Here is a 20,442-nt window from a genome sequence, read left to right on the forward strand (position 1 = left end):
CTGGTGATCCTTCCTCTACTTTTTAATCTCTTAAGGATTTGCCTACTTTCTGTACTTTTTGTGTATATGAAGTTGTACAGTATGTGGTCTGTCTGACTTCATGTACTTAACATGTCTTCAAGGCTCTGCATCCACAAAATGGCCACACGATCTCCACGTGGCTCATGCTGCCTGTATGAAAGCTCCAGATGAACCAAACTTCATTCCTTCCCATGGCTGAATAATATCCCGTTATTATATCCTCCCTTCCTCCCTCTCAGTGGCATTCTACCACTGAGCTATATCTTAGACATTTTTAGTTGTTTGTTTTGTTGTTGTTTTAGTTCTTTTGAGAGAGGGCCTAAGTTGCCTAGGCTGGCCTTGAACTTGTGATCCTCCTGCCTCAGCCTCCTGAGTAGCTGGGATTATGGGCATGTGCCACCATGCCTGGCCTACCTCTTGTTTATCCATCCATCAGCTGAGGGACATTTGGATTGTTTCAGACTTTTTGGTTATTAGGAATGAAGCTGTTAAGAACATTCATGTACAACTTTTTGTGTAGACCTGTCTTAATTTCTCTTGGGTTTAAGTACTTTTAAATTACCTAAATATCGGGTGACAAATAATATGTCATTAAATACTAAATAACAAAGGATAATTAAAATAATTCTTATTCATTAAAGCAGATTCCTAAGAGCAGACACCTGCTTTTCCATGATAATTCAGATTTAATAAGGCTCCTAAGGTAGACCTAAGATAATAAAACAGCACTATGTCAAATTCAGATTTTTCATTTTCATATAGACCTTTTACTAAGACTGATTTAATGAGGCACCATTTTACTGTCTCTAAAACAAAATATAGAACCCCCCCCAAAAAAAAAAAAAAAACTAGAGCTACACCTCCAGCCCTAATTTTTATTCTTTATTTTGAAACAGGGTCTCACTGAGTTGCAAAGGGCCTCAGCTAAGTAGCCGAGGTTGGTCGAGAACTGCAATCCTCCTGTCTCAGCCTTCCAAATGCTAGGATTATAAGCATGTACTACCACACCCAGCCAAAAGTTCTCTCTTTATGTTTAAAAACAAAACAAAAACAAACAATTAAAAAACACCCTATCATTTTAACTTGACATACAGAAAAAGACCTTAGTCTCTTTAGGATCTGGAGTTTGATTTAGAATTCTTGTGAACATAGAATCCTGTGCCATACTATGACTTACCTATTTGTATTTATTTAAAAATACAGCAGCAGTTAAAAGGCAATAGATGGTTAAAGTTCAATACAAGTAGGTGAAATTAAAAAGAACTCTGAGCCAGGTGCAGTAGCACATGCCTATAATCCCAGTACTTGGGAGACTGACAGGATTTCAGGTTCAAGAACAGCCTCAGCAACTTAGCAAGACCCTGTTCCAAAATAAAAAATAATAAGGGCCGGGAGGGTAGCTTGGAGGTAGAATGCCCCTGGTTCAATCCCTAGTACCAAAAACAACCAAACAAACAAACAAACAAAAACAACCAAACAAAAAACCCCTGGACTGCATGAAAACCTACTTATGTGGGAGTGCATGGCTCCCAGACCCTCTCCCAGCAGCTTGCCATGTAAGGGCTGGGCTGCCACGTGCTCTGTCCACAGACACCCCCTCCCTTCGGGATGGTCCCGCTCCCCGCCAGCGCTCGCCCTTGGCGTCTCCACCGAGCTGCATCAGTCTGAGTTTGCTGTAAAATTTAGCATGGAAACAACCAGATGATTCTCTGGGGCAACTTCTGTAGAAGCCACTTGTGGAAAAGAAACCACATTAGTAAGAAAATGGAGATGTTTTCGCCAATAGAAAATTACAAGTCTTGGGTTCCTCATCTTTAAGTGGACTTCTTTTCACTTGGCACACCATCAGAGGGAAATTGTTACAAAGAAGTGTGTCAAAGAGATGGAGCCCTGAGCTTACCAGATGGGGACAATCATGTCTTCAAGCCACTCCTGGACCAGACAGTGGCACGACTTGTCCTCTTGCCTACATAAACTACATGTGGGTTCACCCTTCCCAGGACAAGTGAACAGAGATGGAGGTCTGCTCATGCCCCTGTTGGTCTTCAGTATGTAGCAGTGGGCTGGCTAGAGTTAGCCCCAGAGATTTCTGAGACTTTCCTGTCTGCTCATAGACCTTCCGGCGCTGCGGATGAAAGACACCTATCTTACGGTTGGTTCACTCACGATTCAGGTTGTGTGAGTGTGGGGTGGGGAGTGGGAAGTAGCTTTATTATTTTTATAGCTATGTTATTTTGTACAACTGATCATTGTAAAAGTAACAAACACAGACGGGTAGTTTATTGTCAGTTTTGAGATGCGGTCTTGCTAAGTTGCCCAAAGCTGTCCTTGAACTTGTGATCCTCCTGCCTTGGCCTCTTGAGTAGCTGGGATGAAGGCATGTGCCACCGCCTCCGGCTACAGACAGGTAGTTAAAAAGCATCTGACATCTCACCTTCCAGAGGCAACAGGTGTGTCCCTGTGGTGAACATTTCCTATAATTCATTTGATGTGTATAATTATCCATACGTTTCCCAAATGTATCAGTGATCACGGTATTGATGTGTGTTCACTGAGAAGCTGACCCCGAGGCAAAGACTTCAAGAAATCAAGACATGTGCTTGGGAGGTGAGTGCAGGCAGGGAGGGCCAGGCTGGTGGACTGCAAACTGGCTGCCACCATGGGTCGGTGTTGTTTAATCCTGCTGAGAAACTCTGGAAAACAGCAGCACATCTCCTCTGAAGGGTGAGGCTGCTCCTGGGAGACTTGAGTTCTGAGCACTTTCGGCCTGAACCGCCTTCCCCGCACTGGAGAAAGCCTCCAGGAGAGGCAGGCACCAAGTGGGGGTGCAGGAAGATGCGCCCAGTGCAGGAGAATTCTGCCCTCTTTCCACTGGGGAGACAGATGACAAACAGGACAAGTGAGACACACCCGCAGTATGTCAGGCAGTCACAAGGACAGTGGGCAAGGTGCAGCTGGAGGGAGACGAGGTCGGTGATGATCAGCAGAGGCCCGAGGACAGGGGGTGAGACTCAGAGCAGGACGTGAAAGACAGTGAGGGAGGCACGCTGTGTGGTTATCTGGGTGAAGAACACCCCAGCAGAGGAAGGGGCATGTGCCAAGGTCCTGAGGCAGGAGGGGCTGAGCAAGAGGCAGGCAGAGCCCCTCTCTGCAGTGAGACCAAAAGCCGTGGGGGGCAAAGTGTCAGGACCCCGGAGGCCGCTGTGCCCAGGATGCACTGAGGGGGGCAGGGTAAAGGCAGAAGGACAGCGAGGGGACAACTCTAACACGCCCCAGAGGTAGGAGCAGAGAGGTGAGATGCTGTGACACTAGAAATATTCTCAAAGTGGAGCCAAGATGACTGTAAGAGAAAGAAAGAAGTCAATGGATTTGGCCTGAGTAACTGGAAAAAAACTGCCTTTTCCTGGATCAGAGAAAACTGCAGGAGTAAGCCGGCGGGTGGGTGTCTGGGAGCCTGGCTTTGGGTGAGTTCAGTTGACGGTGTCTCAGCCACTGAACTGGAGGTCACAGGAGGCTGGATAGAGGTCTGAGGATCAGGGACAGGCCCAGTCTGGATGCAAATCGGGAAGTCTGGTGCCACTGAGGTCGGATGACCCACGGGGCTGGGCCGCGCCGGTGCAGAGGAGGTCTGGGACTGACATGAGGCCCGAGCCCTCAGGGAGGCGGAAGATGAGCAAAGGAGGCTGAGAAGGCGCAGCCACTGGTCCGGTGTCCTGAACGCCAAGTGCAGAAAGTATTCCAGGACTGAGGAGTTATCAACTGCATGCAGATTACACGTGCTCCACTTATAAATACTTATATATAGAAACACTATGCAGGGAAGTGTATGTCACACTATGCCACAATGGCATACACCGTGCAGACAGATCTGCAACTTGATCTGCTTCCCACTAAGTCCACTGGGAGTAGTGCTCTGTGGCTATAAGATCCATCTACACCACCATTTTACCGGCTGCATAATATTTCTGTGTACATGTGCAATAATTAACTTTTTCCTATAGATATTTTCCCCAATTACAGAATTCTAGATTCCACAGCAATAAGAATTTTAGGCAGTCATCCTTTCATCTCCTAGAGAAGAACCCTCAGGATGGGGCTGCTCTGTGCCAGGACATACCCTTTCTATGTTCTAATTCTAAACTCTCCTGAGAAGCCCACAGATCAAAGATGTGTTCAATATGGAATCACTTCTGATCTCAAGGAAGAACTGCCAGCATGTCACCCAGGCACCCCGAACCAAGAGTCCAGCATGTCACCCAGGCACCCTGAACTGAGAGTCCAGCATGTCATCCCAGGCACCCCGAACTGAGAGTCCCCTGTGAACACAGGGAGGACGCAGGAAAGCCACGTACATGATGAACAGCTAGAAGCTGGCGCAGGTAGCTGGGTGCAATGGTGCATATCTATAATCTCAGTATTTGGAAGGCTGAGATAGGAGGACAGCAGTTTGAAAGCCAGTGTGTAGAACTTAGTGAGAGACTGTTTCAAAATAAAAAATAAAGTGTATTTCAGAGGTAGAACCTCCCACCCCTCCACACAGGTTCAAGTCCCAGTTAGACAGACAGACAGACAGACAGACAGACAGACACACACACACACACACACACACACACACACACAGTGAGCACAGGTTTGGGTGGAGTCAGAAAGGTCCAGGAGGGGACGCAATCTGTTTGCCGCATCCAGCTGAGGCTGCTTTAGTAGTGTAAAAGCCGCCCCATGCCCATGGAGGGCAGCACAGGGCCCAGGCCTGCAGGATCTCCAGCTGAGCCATGGAGATTATCACGTCAAGGGGCAGTGCAGCAGATGAAGGCTGATGGGCCTCCTGCAATGACTGTAATTAACTCCGATTCGGTCTCCACACTTGGTTTTTGCTGTCTGGATTTGTAGTTTTCTGTTAGAACAAGCCTACTACATACCTCAGATGTTTTTTTTTTTTTTTTTTTTTTTTTTTTACCTAGTCATTCTGAGCAAACGTACGACTCCCTCTCCTGTCTGGGCACATACCGAGTCTCTGGATGGAGACGGCACGCCCCGCATACTCAGCAGCAACCCTGAGGATAACGTCTGCCGCCCGCCAGGCACCGGCTGACGGCCTCTGCCAGCTCAGGGCACTGCAGGACCGTGCATCTCATTGTGCGACGGCGGGGAAACGCTCTGAGAGCCCAGTTTAGGATGAGGAAAGCCATAAGCAGAGCCAGGCCTCCGACCTCCAACGACTCCCATCTCTGGTGGGTCTGTAAAGAGCAGCGGCCCAGGCTGAGGCCCCACCAGTGGTCCTGGGGCCTTGGAGAGCAGCGGCCCCTGCACGTTCTGAACCATCAGGAGAGGTCCACAGGGATGGAGCTGAGAGCCTGAAGACATAAAAAGTCAGAACTGTGTACACGGGCTTAGCTCTGCAGTCCCTGCAGCACAAGACCCTCTGCCTGTGACATCCTTCTCCCAGGATAGGCTCTCAAACCCCACACATATCTGCTGAGATGCTGACACTGTTTCCTCCCTGTTCTGCTCCTTGAACCATGCCCAGTCCAGCCTGTTGACCAGGAGGGTTTTCTTGTATGTCGTGGCTGAGATCAAAGTCATTGTGTCCCAAAGACGCAGCACTAGAAGGCAGTCAAATTTCATTCCCCAAGTAGCATGTCTTATAGTTTATCACGAAGTAACTGATTCCAGGCACGAGTGCTTGCACGATGTTCAGCTGGAACCTGGGAGTGAACTCCACCCGGCCTTTCTGCTCCTCAGCTGCTCTGTGGGCCTCTGCTCAGAACACCTTGTAGTGGCGATCCATGGTGCTGACGATGTTGCTCTGGTCCACGAGGAGCTCCAGCACCTGCTGCAGCACAGCCTCGCTCAGGCTGGGGTGGATGCTCAGGCGTGCGCAGGCCAAGATGTGCCGGAAGTGGCAGCCCGTCTCCACATCTGCAGGAGAAAGGCACTGGGCTAACTCACCACCGCTGTCACCCCTCCACTGCCTTCCCCCGCTCTACGTCTCCTGAACTGCCCCTGCATTTTGACAAAATCCCAGATGACTCTCACACTTCAAAGTCTGAGATGCCCTGGCCTTGCTGATCACAAAAACACAGACCCTGTTCTTACGCCCCCATATCACCATGGCGACAGGGACATACTTTCATTCTCAGTGCTCCATGAACACTCTCTAGTGTAACTGTGTGCATAAGTGTGTGTGCCCAGTGCTAAACTGGCTTCCTACACTAAAGCTCCTAAGAGTCCTGGTAGAACTGCTTTCCTCGTTCTGATTTGGTGGGGCTGGTGTGGAGAAGGCGTCACATCTCGGGCCTGTTCTCATGCCTCCCTGTCCCGTTTCCAGTAAGTTGCTATATTTCTGTTGCTTTTGCTTTTTTCAGTGCTAAGGATTGAACCCCGGGGCACTCTACCACTGAGTTACATCCTCAGTCCTTTGTTTGATTTTTATTTTGAGCCACAGTCTCTCTAAGTCGCAGAGGCCAGAACTTGCGATCCCCCTGCCTCAGCCTCCCGAGTTGCTAGAATTATAGGTGTGTACCACTGTGCCTGGCCGGACAAGTCTTGTTGGTGACAGCTGTGTTCTAATAACTTCTTAGCCTCTACCCAGACCAGGGACCATTTGGTGCGTCATGACATAAGTCGAGGGTCGGTAACCTCTTTTCTCATTCAAACCAATGGTTTATATTAGTGGTATTCATAGTGAGGGCTGTGACCACTAGGGGATCATGAGATCAGTTCTCATGGGTTGTGATTAGCATTCCTTTTCATACCAAGCACACCAAAATAGACTAGAATACAAACTGCAAAATGTACTGCATTATAATTAAGGCAAGTATTTTGTGACTTCATATATATATATATATATATATATATATATATGTGTGTGTGTGTGTGTGTGTGTGTGTGTGTGTGTGTGTGTGTGTATTTATACATATCTTATGCATTACAATTATGTATTAGGTCATGACATAGAATGTATTTCTGAGTCAAGTCAACCTCATCACTAAAAGTAAACCATGCCCAGTTTTCGCACTCTAAAGCTCCACATCAGAGCCATGTACACCCAGCACCTGACACATGCAAGTCGCTCCAATGTCACTACATGTTTTCAGAGGATAACATGTTTAGGCCCCAGGAAGGTACTCAAAGAGGAACCGTGGTATTGGGCAAGGCCTGGCTTGACATTCAGCGCACCCTTGTGACCTTGAACATACCGTAGCATCCCCAAGCCTCCACGTTCTCACCCAAAGCTGGGTCGGGGGGTCAGGGGACCACCGTTGCAGCCCTTGCCAGCTCCGGGGTTCAGAGGCTGGTCCTGGGCTAACAGAGATGTGCTGACTTGTGACCTCTAGTGGCTGCATCCACTCATTACTCCTCCTTGCCTAAGAAGCTTCAGCCATGCCAAGCAGCAAAGACTCATAGGGAAGAAAAGCTAATAGCAAGAGGTGGTGCTGACCACGGAGGCTGGGAACTCTCCCACGACACCAGCCGCACACGAAGGGCCAGAGCCAGGGACCTCAGCATCTGAGGCTCCAGGGGCTCAGGGCTGAGACAATTCTGCAGCGTGTGGGGCCTGGAGCCTGTTTAAAAAGTGACCTTCTTATAAGTAACATGGGGAATATGACACATTTTTCTTTATTGGACATGTAATAAAAGCCAGGAAGCAGCCAGGCGTGGTGGCGCATGATTGTAATCCCAGTCCTTGGGAGGCTGAGACAGGAGGATCGCGCAGGTTCAAAGCCAGCCTCAGCTACTTAGTGAGACTCTCAGCAACATAGTGAGACCGTTTCCAGATTATATATATAATTATAAAGCCAAGAAGCAGTTCCCAGGTGGTGAGTAGTTCATGTGACCCTTCTGGCCACGGCAGACTTCTGAAAGGTGCCTGGCTGGCAGATATGGCTGTCTTGAGAGCGCTGAACTGCTCTTTTGTGCATGCACACACACACTGAGGACATCGCAGGGGCACTCCACCACTGAGCTACATCCTCCACACTTTTTATATTTTGAGACAGGGTCTTGCTAAGTTGCCCAGGTTGGCCTTGAACTTGCAATACTCCCGTCTTCATCTTTTGAGTAGCTGGAATCACAGGAATCTGCCACTGCACCTGGCTTTTTTTTTTTTTTTGGTGGTACTGGGGGGGGGGGGTTCCTGGAAGCCCTTCTAGCTCCGGGCTATACTCCCAGACCTATTTTTATATTTTTATTTGGAAACAGGGTCTCTTAAGCCAGCGTGGCTGGCTTTGAACGTACGCGATCCTCCTGTTTCTGCCTTCCAAGTGCGGGGATTACAAGCGTGCGCCACCACGCCTGGCTGCACCTGGCTTTTTCCAGGTACTTTTGGGTAAAGCCTCTATGGACTATACCTTCACCAGAAACCCAAAATAGTTGATGTTCTAAAGATCTAACTCATATGAAGATAAATCTCAGCCATAATCTACTAACTAGAAAAGGTTAGGAAATGATTTAACAGTCCTTGAAAACGACGGAAGTACGTTAAACAGGCACTACTTCAATACGAGGAGTGTCACGGAGTCAGAGGCAGGGGAGAGATCTGAGCAGCCACCGGTGAGCTCTGGGAAAGGCTAAGGATAGAAAGTCACCATCCAGTGCAATGCTGCTCCTTGGTGGGTCTTAGAGCCTATCAAATTTAATTTTACTAGGTAGAAAACTGATCTGGTGAACATAGAGGAGGCTGTTCCTATGCTTAGAAAATACGTGCCAAAGTTTTTTGGTGAATCTGGGTATTTGAATATTTATTTATGTATTTATTTATTTGGTGGTACTGGAGTTCCTAGAAACCCTTCTACCTCCGGGCTATATTCCCAGACCTACTTTGTATTTTTATTTGGAAACAGGGTCTCTTAAGCCAGCGAGGCTGGCTTCAAACCTGCCGCCTCCCAAGTGTGGGGATTACAAGCATGCGCCACCATGCCCAGCTTGAATATTTATTATATTTAATTTTTCTATAGGTTGAATCTGCCATTATTCTCATAGTTAAAGCTTAACTCTAGATTTTTTTAGAAAGACTTAAGCTGAAAATGGAGGCACATGCCAGTACTTGGGAGGCTGAGACAGGAGGATCTCAGGCTCAAGGCCAACCTCAGCAACTTAGGATTGTTTTGTTTTGTTTGTGGTACTGGGGATGGAACAAGGAGAATTTTACCTCTGAGCTACCCCCCAACGCTATTTTTTATTCATTATTTTTTTCAAATAGCGTTTCACTGAGTTGCAAAGGGCCTCACTAAGGAGCTGAGGCTGTCTTTGAACCACAATCCTCCTGTCTCAGCCTCCCAAATGCTGTGATTACAAGTGTGTGTCATCACACTTGGCAGCAGGATTGTTTTAAAAAATAAAATATAATAGGGCTGGTGGTGTATCTTGGAGGTAAAATGCTTCTGGCTTCAATCCCCAGTAACAAAAACAAACTAAAACAAAAGGCCCAGGTGGAACAGTGAAATAAATGGCAGATCTCTCTGGATATATGGTGGAATACTATGTAGTGATTAGGAAGACTTAAGCTGGGTGTGGTGGCGGATGCTTGTAATTCTAGCATTTGGGAGGCTGAAACAGGAGGATTGTGGTTCGAGGATAGCCTCAGGTACTTAATGAGGCCCTCTGCAATTCAGTGAGACCCTTGTTTCAAAATAAAGAATAAAAAATGGGGCTGGGGGTGTAGTTCAGAGGTAGAATGCCCCTGGTACTGTGCAAAAAAATAAATAAATAAAATAAAAAAGATAACATCACTTGTACGCGTACTATGCTACTGCTGAATGACTTTCTAGAAGTCAATGACAGATGGAAAAGACAAGGCATGGGCCAAAGTGTGTTGTAGGTTAGCCTTTACTTGTATTTTTTAAACAAGATCAACTACATAACTATGTCTGTAAGTGCCCATGACTCCTCTATGAGGATATGCAAGCACTAGTAACAGTCGCACCTTTGGAAGGGAAACGGAGAGCCTGTGCTGGTACTGGGTGCTGGGAGGAGTCCGACTTTTCTGCATGTATATTCACACAGCTTGATTGCTAACAATGTGCATGTATTATTGTTCAGAGTGCCATAGGCTAAAAGAAGAGGAGTGGTTGCAGCAGATGCTAAGATAGTCCCTACCAGGTCCTTCATCAGCAGTCTGTTACCAGGTCACGATCCTGCTCCTGGGAGGCTATGGGTGCCAGGTGATTGGCTTGTGGTGTTCAGGCATGTACAGAATGAGAGGTGGATCCTGTCCACCTGGACGCACTTGCTCACACCTGTGGGTGGATGTAAAACCCGCCACCTATTTAAAACCTGCCCTTGGGTCATTCATAAAGGCTCAGCAGCCTCCAAAGAAAAGAAGTGTGAGTTTCTTTCATTTCCTTTACCAGGCTTTAGGCCATTCTGTTCCTAATGTAGCTCAAAATAAGAACATGGCCAGGGGGCCTGCGACTGGGGGAGTGGAGGAAAGGGAAGGGGGAGCATTGTTTCTCCTCTTGGGCTGAGGAACCCCCAAGGGCACTGCTCTTAAATCTCCTTGAGGAGCCACAGGCAGGGTTCACATCAACCAGAGGACGCTTGTTCTTATTGTTCTGCATGAAGCAAACTATGCGTCCACTCGCATTAGACTCAGATTGCTTTGAGTTTATTTTAAGACCTGTGTCACACCATCCCGGGCTCTGACCTCATTGGGTCTTAAACACCAGGGCGGAAGGCCTGGCCCTGCTCCACCCACTGGCTCAGCCTGGAGCAGGTCGGGCCTCAGGAGTGTCTGGGTTGAAAGGGCTGGAGGTGGCCTTCTCTAGAGTGAAAGGAAGAGAGAGGGACCTGGAGTCAGCAACAAAGCATTCTGCTTTCTTTCTAGCACCATGTGTTGACTAAGTCAACATCTGTTATCTGCATATGTTTGCAAAAGGTGGTCTTTGAAAAGTCACCTTGAAGACTTACCTGTTTGCATATGATTTAAAGACAGAACTAATGCTCTCTTCTTTCTAACTAGGGTGAAAAAAACACATTAGTTGTAAGAGTAGCTGCAGTTTGAGTGTCTTACCACTAGGGGCTGACCTAACTCCACTAAACCAACTTTTTGAAACCATTTCTTTTGCAAATTGCAGTTTCCAAGATGACTGAATCACATTATTCACACACTGTAGTGTTTAGAACTATTCTTCCCAACACCAAAAGTCCTTGATGGTAGAAGAGAAGGAAACACCTGGTTTATGTTCAAAGACAAGGTTGAGTATGGAGCAAGGAAGAACACATCTCAGAGAGAACTGAGAACCAGAATACCAGGCCGTCCTGGGAAGTGACTTACCTCAGTACCTGCCATGTCAGTCACCCAGGAGCTAACCCGCGAGCCCCCGGCCCTTCCCTACATAATAAGAATCCCTAGGGGTAGGACCCCAACACTACATATTAAAAGACCTCCAAGGCTGAAACTTATGTGCAGGCAGGTGCAAACAACAGGCCAGCTTTAGAAGGAAGAAAACAGCCCAGAGGAAGGCAGGCCCCCTGACCACCTCGTTTCTAAGTCCCCAGGCTCCCCGGTGGAGCAGCCCTTCAGGGGCACCAGTGCCACTTACGATTTGGTCTCTGGCAGTCTTCCTGGATGATCCGGTGGATCTTTCTGTGCAGGTCTTTGTCTTCTCTGGTTACCTAAATAGGAAAAATAGCTTAGAAAGAAAACATTCTTAGGAGCAAAGCAGTTCTGTCGGTGACAGCCAGACTTCCAAACTAGTAAGTAGGAGAATTCTAAAGATGTCATACTAACCATCTGTCCTACACCAACAACAGGATTGTCAACACATGGGCTACTGTCAGAAAATCAGTTCTGTCTCTAAGCAGCTCTCTGCTCAGAAGTTGATCCAGAGGACACACCCTTGTGAGCTGGTTCACTGAGGCCAAGATATGAAGGAAACTGAAATTCTACACTTCTAAGGGGCAGCCTTCTAATTAAACACAGTATTTCTCTTGTGATTGTATTTTTGAGGGGTGGGGACAAGTGATAAAACCTCTGAGCTCCACCATGACTCCTTCCTGGGCCTTCATACCTACCTATGTTTCATTAGTTTTCTTCCTTCTCCTAATCACAAGAAAAAACAAAATAGGAAGAACAAACTGCCAGGAAAAGCTAGCAAGGGAGGACATCTGGCCTATTCATGGAAGTGCTTTCTGCCCTCAAAGGCAGATGCAGCCATGTTTCTTTCTCAGCCAGCTTAGGTAAGATGGACACAGCAACCAAATCAGGCTTCCTCGTCACGTTCAGGTGTCAGTTTAGTGACAAGAGAAGAGCAAGAAAAAGAAAAAGAAAGAAGAGAGCTGTGGGCAGGGAGAGAGAGGAAGAAGGGAGGGCGAACCCAAGAGGAAGACACTGAGCATGCAGGCACACAGCCCTAGTTCCACTTCGGAGAGCCTGCGGGGCCTGCGACCTGGCTCTAGTGGGACGTGGCGACAGTGCCTTATCAACTCACAGGTTACCGTGAAGGTCCCTTACAGTGATGTGAGAGCCGCCCAGAGCGGCTGCGCTAGGCAAACACAAGCACTGACATTACTGTGATTACTTTTTCCTGAGGCTGGGCCTAAGGAGAAAGGAAACTTACCAGCAAACAATGAGTGGAAGAGGAAGAGAGGCTGGAGAGGAGACAGATATGCTCCTGCTCGGTCACCATGATTCACAGGAAGAAGTACCCAGCCCCACCACATCTCTCCGGGGCCCCTGCCTGTGGCCTGCTGCTCTCTACAGACCTCCAGGGAACCACCCCAGGGCCAGCAGGACCGCGTGTCCCCAAGGGGCCTGCAGCTCATCTGCCCTGACCAGTGCGACAACCCCCAGCCAAAACCCCAGCGCCTCTGGACCTCAGCACCGGTGGTCTGCACTCCTCCTCACACAGGCGGGAGAACCCCGGAGTAAGCCAACAGTGGGAAGCACACTCCTAGGGAAACCTTCCCCAGGAATCTGGCTGTAAGTAGGACACAGCTGTCTCTAGGCGACTCACACCTTCCTAAAGCCGCACCCTGGTCCTCAGTGAGGCCAGTTAAGCCTGGCTCCTCCAATAGAAAGGGTATGCAGCAAGAGCACCAAGAGGTGGGCTGTTTTTGTGGTACTGGGGACAGTACTACAAAAAACTCAGGGACATTCTCATTCTACATCTGAGCTATACCTCCCAGCTTTATTTTTACCTGCAATCAGGGTCTCAACAGATTGAGAAGAATCTCACTACTTGCTGAGGCTGTCCTTGAACTTGTGACCCTCTTGTCACAGCCTCCCAAGTACAGGGATTATAAGAATGTGTCACCATGCCCAGCTTAATTAAGAGGTAATCTTTTTTTTTTTTTTTTTTTTGGTGGTACTGGGAGTGGAACCCAGGGGCTTTTCTACCTCCGGGCTATACTCCCAGCCCTATTTTATACTTTATTTGGAAACAGGGTCTCGCTAAGTCGCTGAGAGCCTCACTAAGTAGCTGAGGCTGGCTTCGAACCTGTGCGATCCTCCTGTCTCAGCCTCCCAAGTGCGGAGATTACAAGCGTGCACTGCCACGCCCGGCAAGAGGTAATCTTTTAACTTGGGGAGAATGAGCAAACAAACCTCCACTCAGGCCCTCCTAGTAGCAGGTCAACAAGCACCGCTTTTAGGGAGGCCACTGGAATGGTGTCACCTGAAAGCTTCAGCACATTTCCTTCACTCCTGAGTCTTCGAGTCTTACAGAAATACTGACATGAGCTCACAAAGGCAGCTGTGCAGAAAGGGCCACAGCCGCAGTATCTGTGGCAGCCAAAGGTGGAAGCACTGGAAACGTCCGCACAAGCTAAACAGTGTAGGCAAGTACCCACGGCACGGAGTCCTTGTGGATGTCACAGAGAATACAGCAGATCTCAGTCCTAACGTGAAAAGCTGCTACAGTGTGCTATTTGGCTACCAAAAAAGTCACTGAGCATTCTGTAGCGCAGTTCTGCACTGCTGAGTGGACAGTCAGCCATGGCACCGTGGGGGAGGCGCCACTGGTGTCTGAGCGAGAGCCACAGTGCTGCTGAACACGCCAAAGCACAGGACTGCCCAGGACCACCACCCAGCTAAAGCAGTGAGCAGAGAGGGCCTTATTTGGAAGATCATTACACATTTTGGTAAAACAAAACAGCCACAGGAGTATATTTGAAAATGTGTGTATCTCTACATGTACAGATAAATACCTTAAAGGATATTGGATAAATTCCTATAAGGATAAAAGAGACAGCCTGGGGAAAAGGTAAGGTCCAACTTTCACTTGGGACTTTACAATATCTCCTTAATAATTTAAAAAAAAAACAATATTTAGGTATTCAGAAATAATAAGTAGTAACTGAAGCGATGAAGGAAAAAACTAAGTAGTGTGTCTCTTACATAGTACAGATGATCAAGACCACCATCTTTCTGGAGAACAAGTCCTTTTTCCTTTAGCAGCTGTATAGCATTCTTAAATAGACTATGAATTGCCTTGGAAGTGGTATCATTCTTACGCTCCACCTGTACAGAGAGGGAAAAGGAAAAAAAGAAGAAAAAAGTTCAGTTCCACTTTCCAGCACCTACGAGCGTTCCCCAGACCAACTGGTTTATGAATTTGCCCAACGGGATTCTAATGTGTCGAAGCAAAAGACCCTGGTACAGCCAGGTGTGGTGATGCATGCCTGTTGTCTAAATGACTCAGGACGCTGACACAGGACTGTAAGTTCAAGACTAGCACTTGGTAACTTAGTGGGATCCTGTTTCAAATTAAAAAACAAAAAGGGCTAACAGTGCAGGTTAGTTATAGTTATAGTTCTATCTCCAGTACCTATTATCCCCCCGCCCCCATGCCGATTAAGATGCAGGTCTGCGCCAGGTTAGAGGGTGGATGATAGTATTTTAGGACTGGAACTTTGCTGTGGCAGGATCATAGTTGATAACCATTCCATACTTCAGTTGTGATTTGCTTAATTCAGTGGCATGCAGTGACCTGAAAGCCACTCTAGCTATTGGAAAGTCTTTAGTAATTTGAGGCCTGGGAGGTTAAAGCCAGTTTCAGCTGTGTACAGAGAAGATTAAACAGAAATGGCTCTCAGCAAATATAAACAATATGTGAAGCTTCCTTTCCAAACACCGTAGCCTCAGCTGACCTCAGGGCATGTTTCCCTGCCTGTTTAAAGATGGCAGTCTCAAGGGCAAGGCCTCCAGCAGCTCTTCCTGGACCGGAATCAGTGTTTTTCTTGTTATTTGTAAAGAGCAATGACAGACTCATCAGATTCAGGAAAACGAAATTGCTCCCGGACTCACAGAGCAAGACGGCCAGTGCAGAGCCTTGGGCTCGGGTCAGGAACGGGGCACCTCCCTGAACCCTATCTAGTTCACTCCCCAACCAACTAACCGTTCAGCCATCTGTCAAAGACACAGTCATTCTGCAAGGTCTGCTTATCATGTTTCCGGATTTGCTAAGGGCCACAATGGAAAAATAGAAAGGGGGGAAATGTTCTAACCCCTCTCCTGTCTGATCAAGGCCACCATCACAGTGACTTTTTGTTAAGCTTTCATCTGTATGACAACTAAAAATGCCAAAGGCTCTCGGGTTTCACCATCACTGAAGCATCTTTGGTCTCCCAGGGCCCTATTAAATGGAATTCAGTTTAATGACACTGACCTCCCCAACCAGAGCAATGTGATGGACTAATTCATAATTGATGGAAAAATTAGTGTCCAAAGACAAAACAATTAAGTACTATATTCACTGCCCTCCGCTCCCCCTAATCCTGCATTTGGGGGACTGGGGAATGAACCCAGAGGGGTTCTATTACTGAACTACACTTATAGCTCTTTTAATTTTTTTAAATTTTGATATAGTCTCACTAAGTTACCACACACTGGCCTTGAACCTGCAATCCTGTCTCAGCCTCCCAAGTAAGGGGATTAGAGAAGTGTACCACTACATCCGGCTCATTTCTTTTTTAAACATACAGCATTGGGCAGACACAATTTCCTGCTCTAAGCTTATTAAAAAAGATAGCACACCAAAACTTCTACATAGAGCATTTTGAATAAAGAAGGCATTCGTCTTCAAAGAGTCCTTAAGTCTCACTACTTTACTTAATTATCGCTATCAGAGAAGAGCTGGCTTCATGTGAAGAATGTGGGCTTCACCAAGCCTTAAAGTTTCTTTGCCAACATGCTGATAGTCATTAGAAGTCCTAGGAGGTCAATTTGGCTTTGAGCCTCCACTGAATGATTAAATGGAAAAGAGGTCAATCTTGCTGTCAGCAGACAGCTGGGAAGCTGCAACTGTTTAGAAGCAACTGGCAAGAACAGAGCAACCGCCATGACCCTCCCCACCTGGGCATTTTCTGAAATGATATCCTTCCCCTCCCTTGTGGATCCTGGGCCAGGGGGTACAGAAGCCTGTTGCCAGGAAGAGGTAATTAGGTGCATGAACAAAGCTGAGGAGCACTGGTCATGGGGAGGAGGTCAGCATGGTGACCTGGTGTCTGTTCCACCAGAATTGTGACGAGCAGCTTAGGTTACCTAGCAAGGGTGTTCACAGAAGCCCTGCAGGTAATGGGAGACGACTGGAAAACATCTGAACGGCCCAGAAATGGAGAGACCGGTCAAATACGTTAACCAACCTTTTGGGGAGGTAACAAAAGATGATCACCTAGAGGCAAATCTATATATACTAGGAAAGGATCTGCAAGATGTGCACTGCTCAGCAAAAAGCGAGGTCTCTCACAGGGTGCTATGGCATGCTGCCGTTTGGGTAAAAAGAAGGGGACGCAGGTACTTATCGTGTATATACAGAGTATATCCAGAGGGATGCTCAGGAGATTACCCATGGAGCTATGTCTCTGGGGACAGGGATAGAGAGGGTGAGAGTGAGGATGGGAAGAAGTTTACTTTTACCTATATACTTTCTGGGACCATTTGAATTTTCAAAAACATTTCATTCCTTCAATCAACAAATAATCACAAAGGATCTACTTTATCCAGCCCTGTTTGAGGCCCTGGGTAAAGAGCAAAGAACAAGACACACAAGGCCTCCGCTCTCACAGATCTTCAATTCTGCTGGAGGAAGCGGCGGGCAAACCAATCAGTGGCAGTGACGTCCCAGATCTGAATGCGACAGGCTGATTACAGTGAGGGACAAGTGGTGACCAGAGCGGACAAACGGGGAGAGAAGGCGATACTTAAGCTGAGATCATTTATTTACTTAAAACTAACATGAGTCACGTCACAACAGCAATGAGCCTAAGAATAGTCATAGAGAAAAAAGCCTAGCGCCACCATGGTGGCACAGGTCTGTAACTGCAGTACTTAGGAGGCAGAGACAGGAGAAGCATAGGTTCGAGGACAAATGGAGCAAGTAGGGAGACTCTCATCAACCTAACAAGACTCTGTTTCAAAATAAAAACCAACTAGGGCTGGGGGTGTAGCTTGGAGGTAGAATACCTCTGGGCTCAATCCCCAGCATAAATGAATTAACTAGTTAATTAATTAATTAATGGGAAAGCCTAAAACCAAAGTCTCCAATAATTCTTCATTTCAAACAAATAAACAAATACCAAATGACTAAGAAAGTTCACCTATAACAGTAGGGGTGAAAATGTGGAGACAGCTTTCCAAGAGGAATTTAAAAATTACTTCAACATTCCCTAAGTTTTTACTTATAAACCAGACTAAATACAACTTAATGTTATTTAAACTCCTAAAACAGGACAGATTAACCTTATTTTGAAAAAGAACAAGTCATTAAAATCCCTGGTTCAAGCTGGGCATGGTGGTGTACACTTATAATCCCAGCATTTGGGAGGCTGAGACAGGAGAATTGAGGTCCACAGCCGGCTTCCCCTACTTAGTGAGGCCTTTTACAACTCAGTGAGACTCTGTTTCAAAATAAAAAAATAGGGTTGGGAGTGTAGCTCGGAGGTAGAATGCCCCTGGGTTCCATCCTCAGTACTACAAAACAAAACAAAAACCAATTACTGGTGCAAGTTCAAGAATCATTGTGCTGATCAATAATCTTGGATGGAGGATAATTACCTCCTCGCATCTACTTTCCCTTCATTTGACTTCTACTGAGATTAAATACCCATCTCAGTAAATACTAACAACTAGGCGCTAGGATCTTAGACTATTATTTTTTTTCTACTCAAAGATTAAGTGCAAAGACATTAAGTAAGGAGGAGAAAAAGGCAGGTCCAGCCCCATTTCAAATTCTTAGTGGTCAGTGACCTTTCCAGAATAGAAACAGCATGTGCTAGAACTGTGACCTGCTCTCTGGCCTCGCTCCGTGAGCCTCAGCACCACCGTCATGCGCACGCGGGCCCTTCAGCCGCAGACCTGGGGCAGAGGACTGGGATTCTCACTCACTTGGTCAGAACAGGAGCTGTGAATCGCAGGCTGGCTGGCAAGGGACAGCAGGGACGGCACTGTCTCCAACTCCTGCTGGTAAAAGGTTTGCACTCTCTTCTCCATGAGGAATTCTTTGATCTTTTCACTTAGCAGACTGGTGAGACAGGCAAGGTCCACAGCACCTGGTTTGCTGCTGGAGAGAGTTTTGAAAATCCCTAAAGAAAACGATCAACTTTGCTCCTTTTTGGATGTCTGTTAAGACAGAAAGTTAGCTGGAAGACGCACTACTATATTCATGCTTGGCTTTTTTTTTTTTTTTTTGAGGGGGTAGTATTTTTTTCATACTTTTATTAGTACACTACAGTCTCACACCATAATGTAGCTCACAGTGACGGTGACATACATGCCCACACACTTGGTGAGTTTTCCCCTGGCTCCTCCCCATTCTCCACTTCCTATTCAAGACACTGAGCTTGGCACTGGCATTCTCACACAAGCATACTATCAGTGGAAGGTGTTTCCTTCATCAAATCTCCCTCTGCCCCTCCCCCAAACCACCTCCCTGGCTCCATTATCTAAAGCCCCTCTTATTGAGCCTGGCGTGGTGGCACACAGGTTCGAAGCCAGCCTCAGCACTTAGTGAGGATCTCAGCAACTTAGTGAGACCCTGTTTTCAAATAAAATATAAAAATGGCCTGGGAGTATAGCCTGGAGGTAGAAAGCCTCTGGGTTCCACCTCCAGTACCACCAAAAAATAAATGAATAAATAAATAAAGTCCCTCTTATATCCTAATTACTCCCTAGCATCTGAATACAAGAGAAAGCATATGCCTCTTCACTTTCTATGACTGGCTAATCTCACTTAACATAATGTTATCAACGTTCATCTATTTTTCTGCAAATGACACAATTTTGTTCTTTATTGCTGAGGATTCCATTGTGTGTTTATCTCAAAATTTTGTGATGCATTCATCTGTTGATAAATACTTGGGTTGGTTCCATAATTTGGCTCTTATGAATTATTATTATAAACATGGATATGCATATAATTATCATAATATTCTGATTTCAGACCCTTACGTTTTCTAAGGAATTTTCACATCGATCTCCATCATGGCTGCACTAATGTTGCAATCCTACCAACAGGGTATGAGAGTTTCTAATTCTCCGCATCTTCAACAGCATTAACTGATTGACTTCTTGATGACTGCCATTCTGACGGGCTAGATGGAATCTCAGCAGTTTTAATTTGCAGCTCCCTGATTGCTAATGATGTTGAACACTTTCTCATTTATGGATTGGCTTTTTGTTTCTCTCCTTTTGTGAAGTATCTATTTAGTCCATTGCCCGTATCTTGATTGGATTATTCGTTTTTCTAATGTTAAGTGTTTTAATTTTTATATTGTAGATATTAGTCTATCGGGGGAATAGCTGATAAAGATCTCCCATTCTGTAGGCTCTCTTTTTAGACTCTTGATGGTTTCTTTTGATGAGCACAAACTTTTTAATTTAGTCCCATTTATTAATTCTTGTTTTAATTTCCTGAGTTTTGGGCGTCTTTTTGAGAAAGTTTCTACCTGTGCCTACATGCTGGATCTATGCCCCCTCTAGTAATTTCAAAGTCTCTGGTCTAATTTCCATGTCTTTGATCCATCTTGAGTTGACTCCCGCACAGGGTGAGAGGTAAGGTTTTAGTTCCATTTTTCTACAAATGAATAACCTGTTTTCCCAACACTATTTGTTAAAAAGGCTGTCTTTTCTCCAATATATGTTTTTGGCACCTTTGTCATAAACTAATTGGCTATAAGTATATGGATTTATTCTGTATCTTCTATTCTGTTTCATTGGTCTATGTGTCTGTTTTTGTGCCAAGACTATGCTGTTTTTTTTTACTATTGATCTGTAGTATAATTTGAAGTCAAGAATTATGATGCCTTATGCATGGTTCTTATTGTTGAGAGTTGCTCTGGCTATTCTGGGTCTTTTGTTTCTCCATATAAAAGTTAGGAATGATTTTTATAGCTCTGAGAAAAATGACATCAGTATTTTGGTAGCCATTGCATTGACTCTGTAGATCAATTTTGGTAGAATGACCATTTTAATAATATTTATTC

General features: G+C 46.2%; 1 protein-coding gene across 1 annotated transcript in view; it reads right to left on the reverse strand.

The window, feature by feature from the left end:
* Positions 1-5,782: 5,782 nt before the first annotated feature.
* STN1 (STN1 subunit of CST complex) overlaps positions 5,783-20,442 on the reverse strand; it is a gene marked incomplete at its 3' end in the record, with an annotated part of 43,067 nt that continues 28,407 nt past the window's right edge. The window contains exons 6-9 of the mRNA XM_080694857.1: positions 18,347-18,521; positions 14,360-14,482; positions 11,565-11,637; positions 5,783-5,940 (exon numbers count right to left, since the gene is read on the reverse strand). Coding sequence (XP_080550983.1) covers positions 5,783-5,940; positions 11,565-11,637; positions 14,360-14,482; positions 18,347-18,521 — 529 coding nt within the window. The remainder of the gene's footprint in view (positions 5,941-11,564; positions 11,638-14,359; positions 14,483-18,346; positions 18,522-20,442) is intronic.

This window comes from Muscardinus avellanarius, assembly GCF_963383645.1.
Source record: "Muscardinus avellanarius genome assembly, chromosome: 4".
NCBI classification, from domain to species: Eukaryota; Metazoa; Chordata; class Mammalia; order Rodentia; family Gliridae; genus Muscardinus; species Muscardinus avellanarius.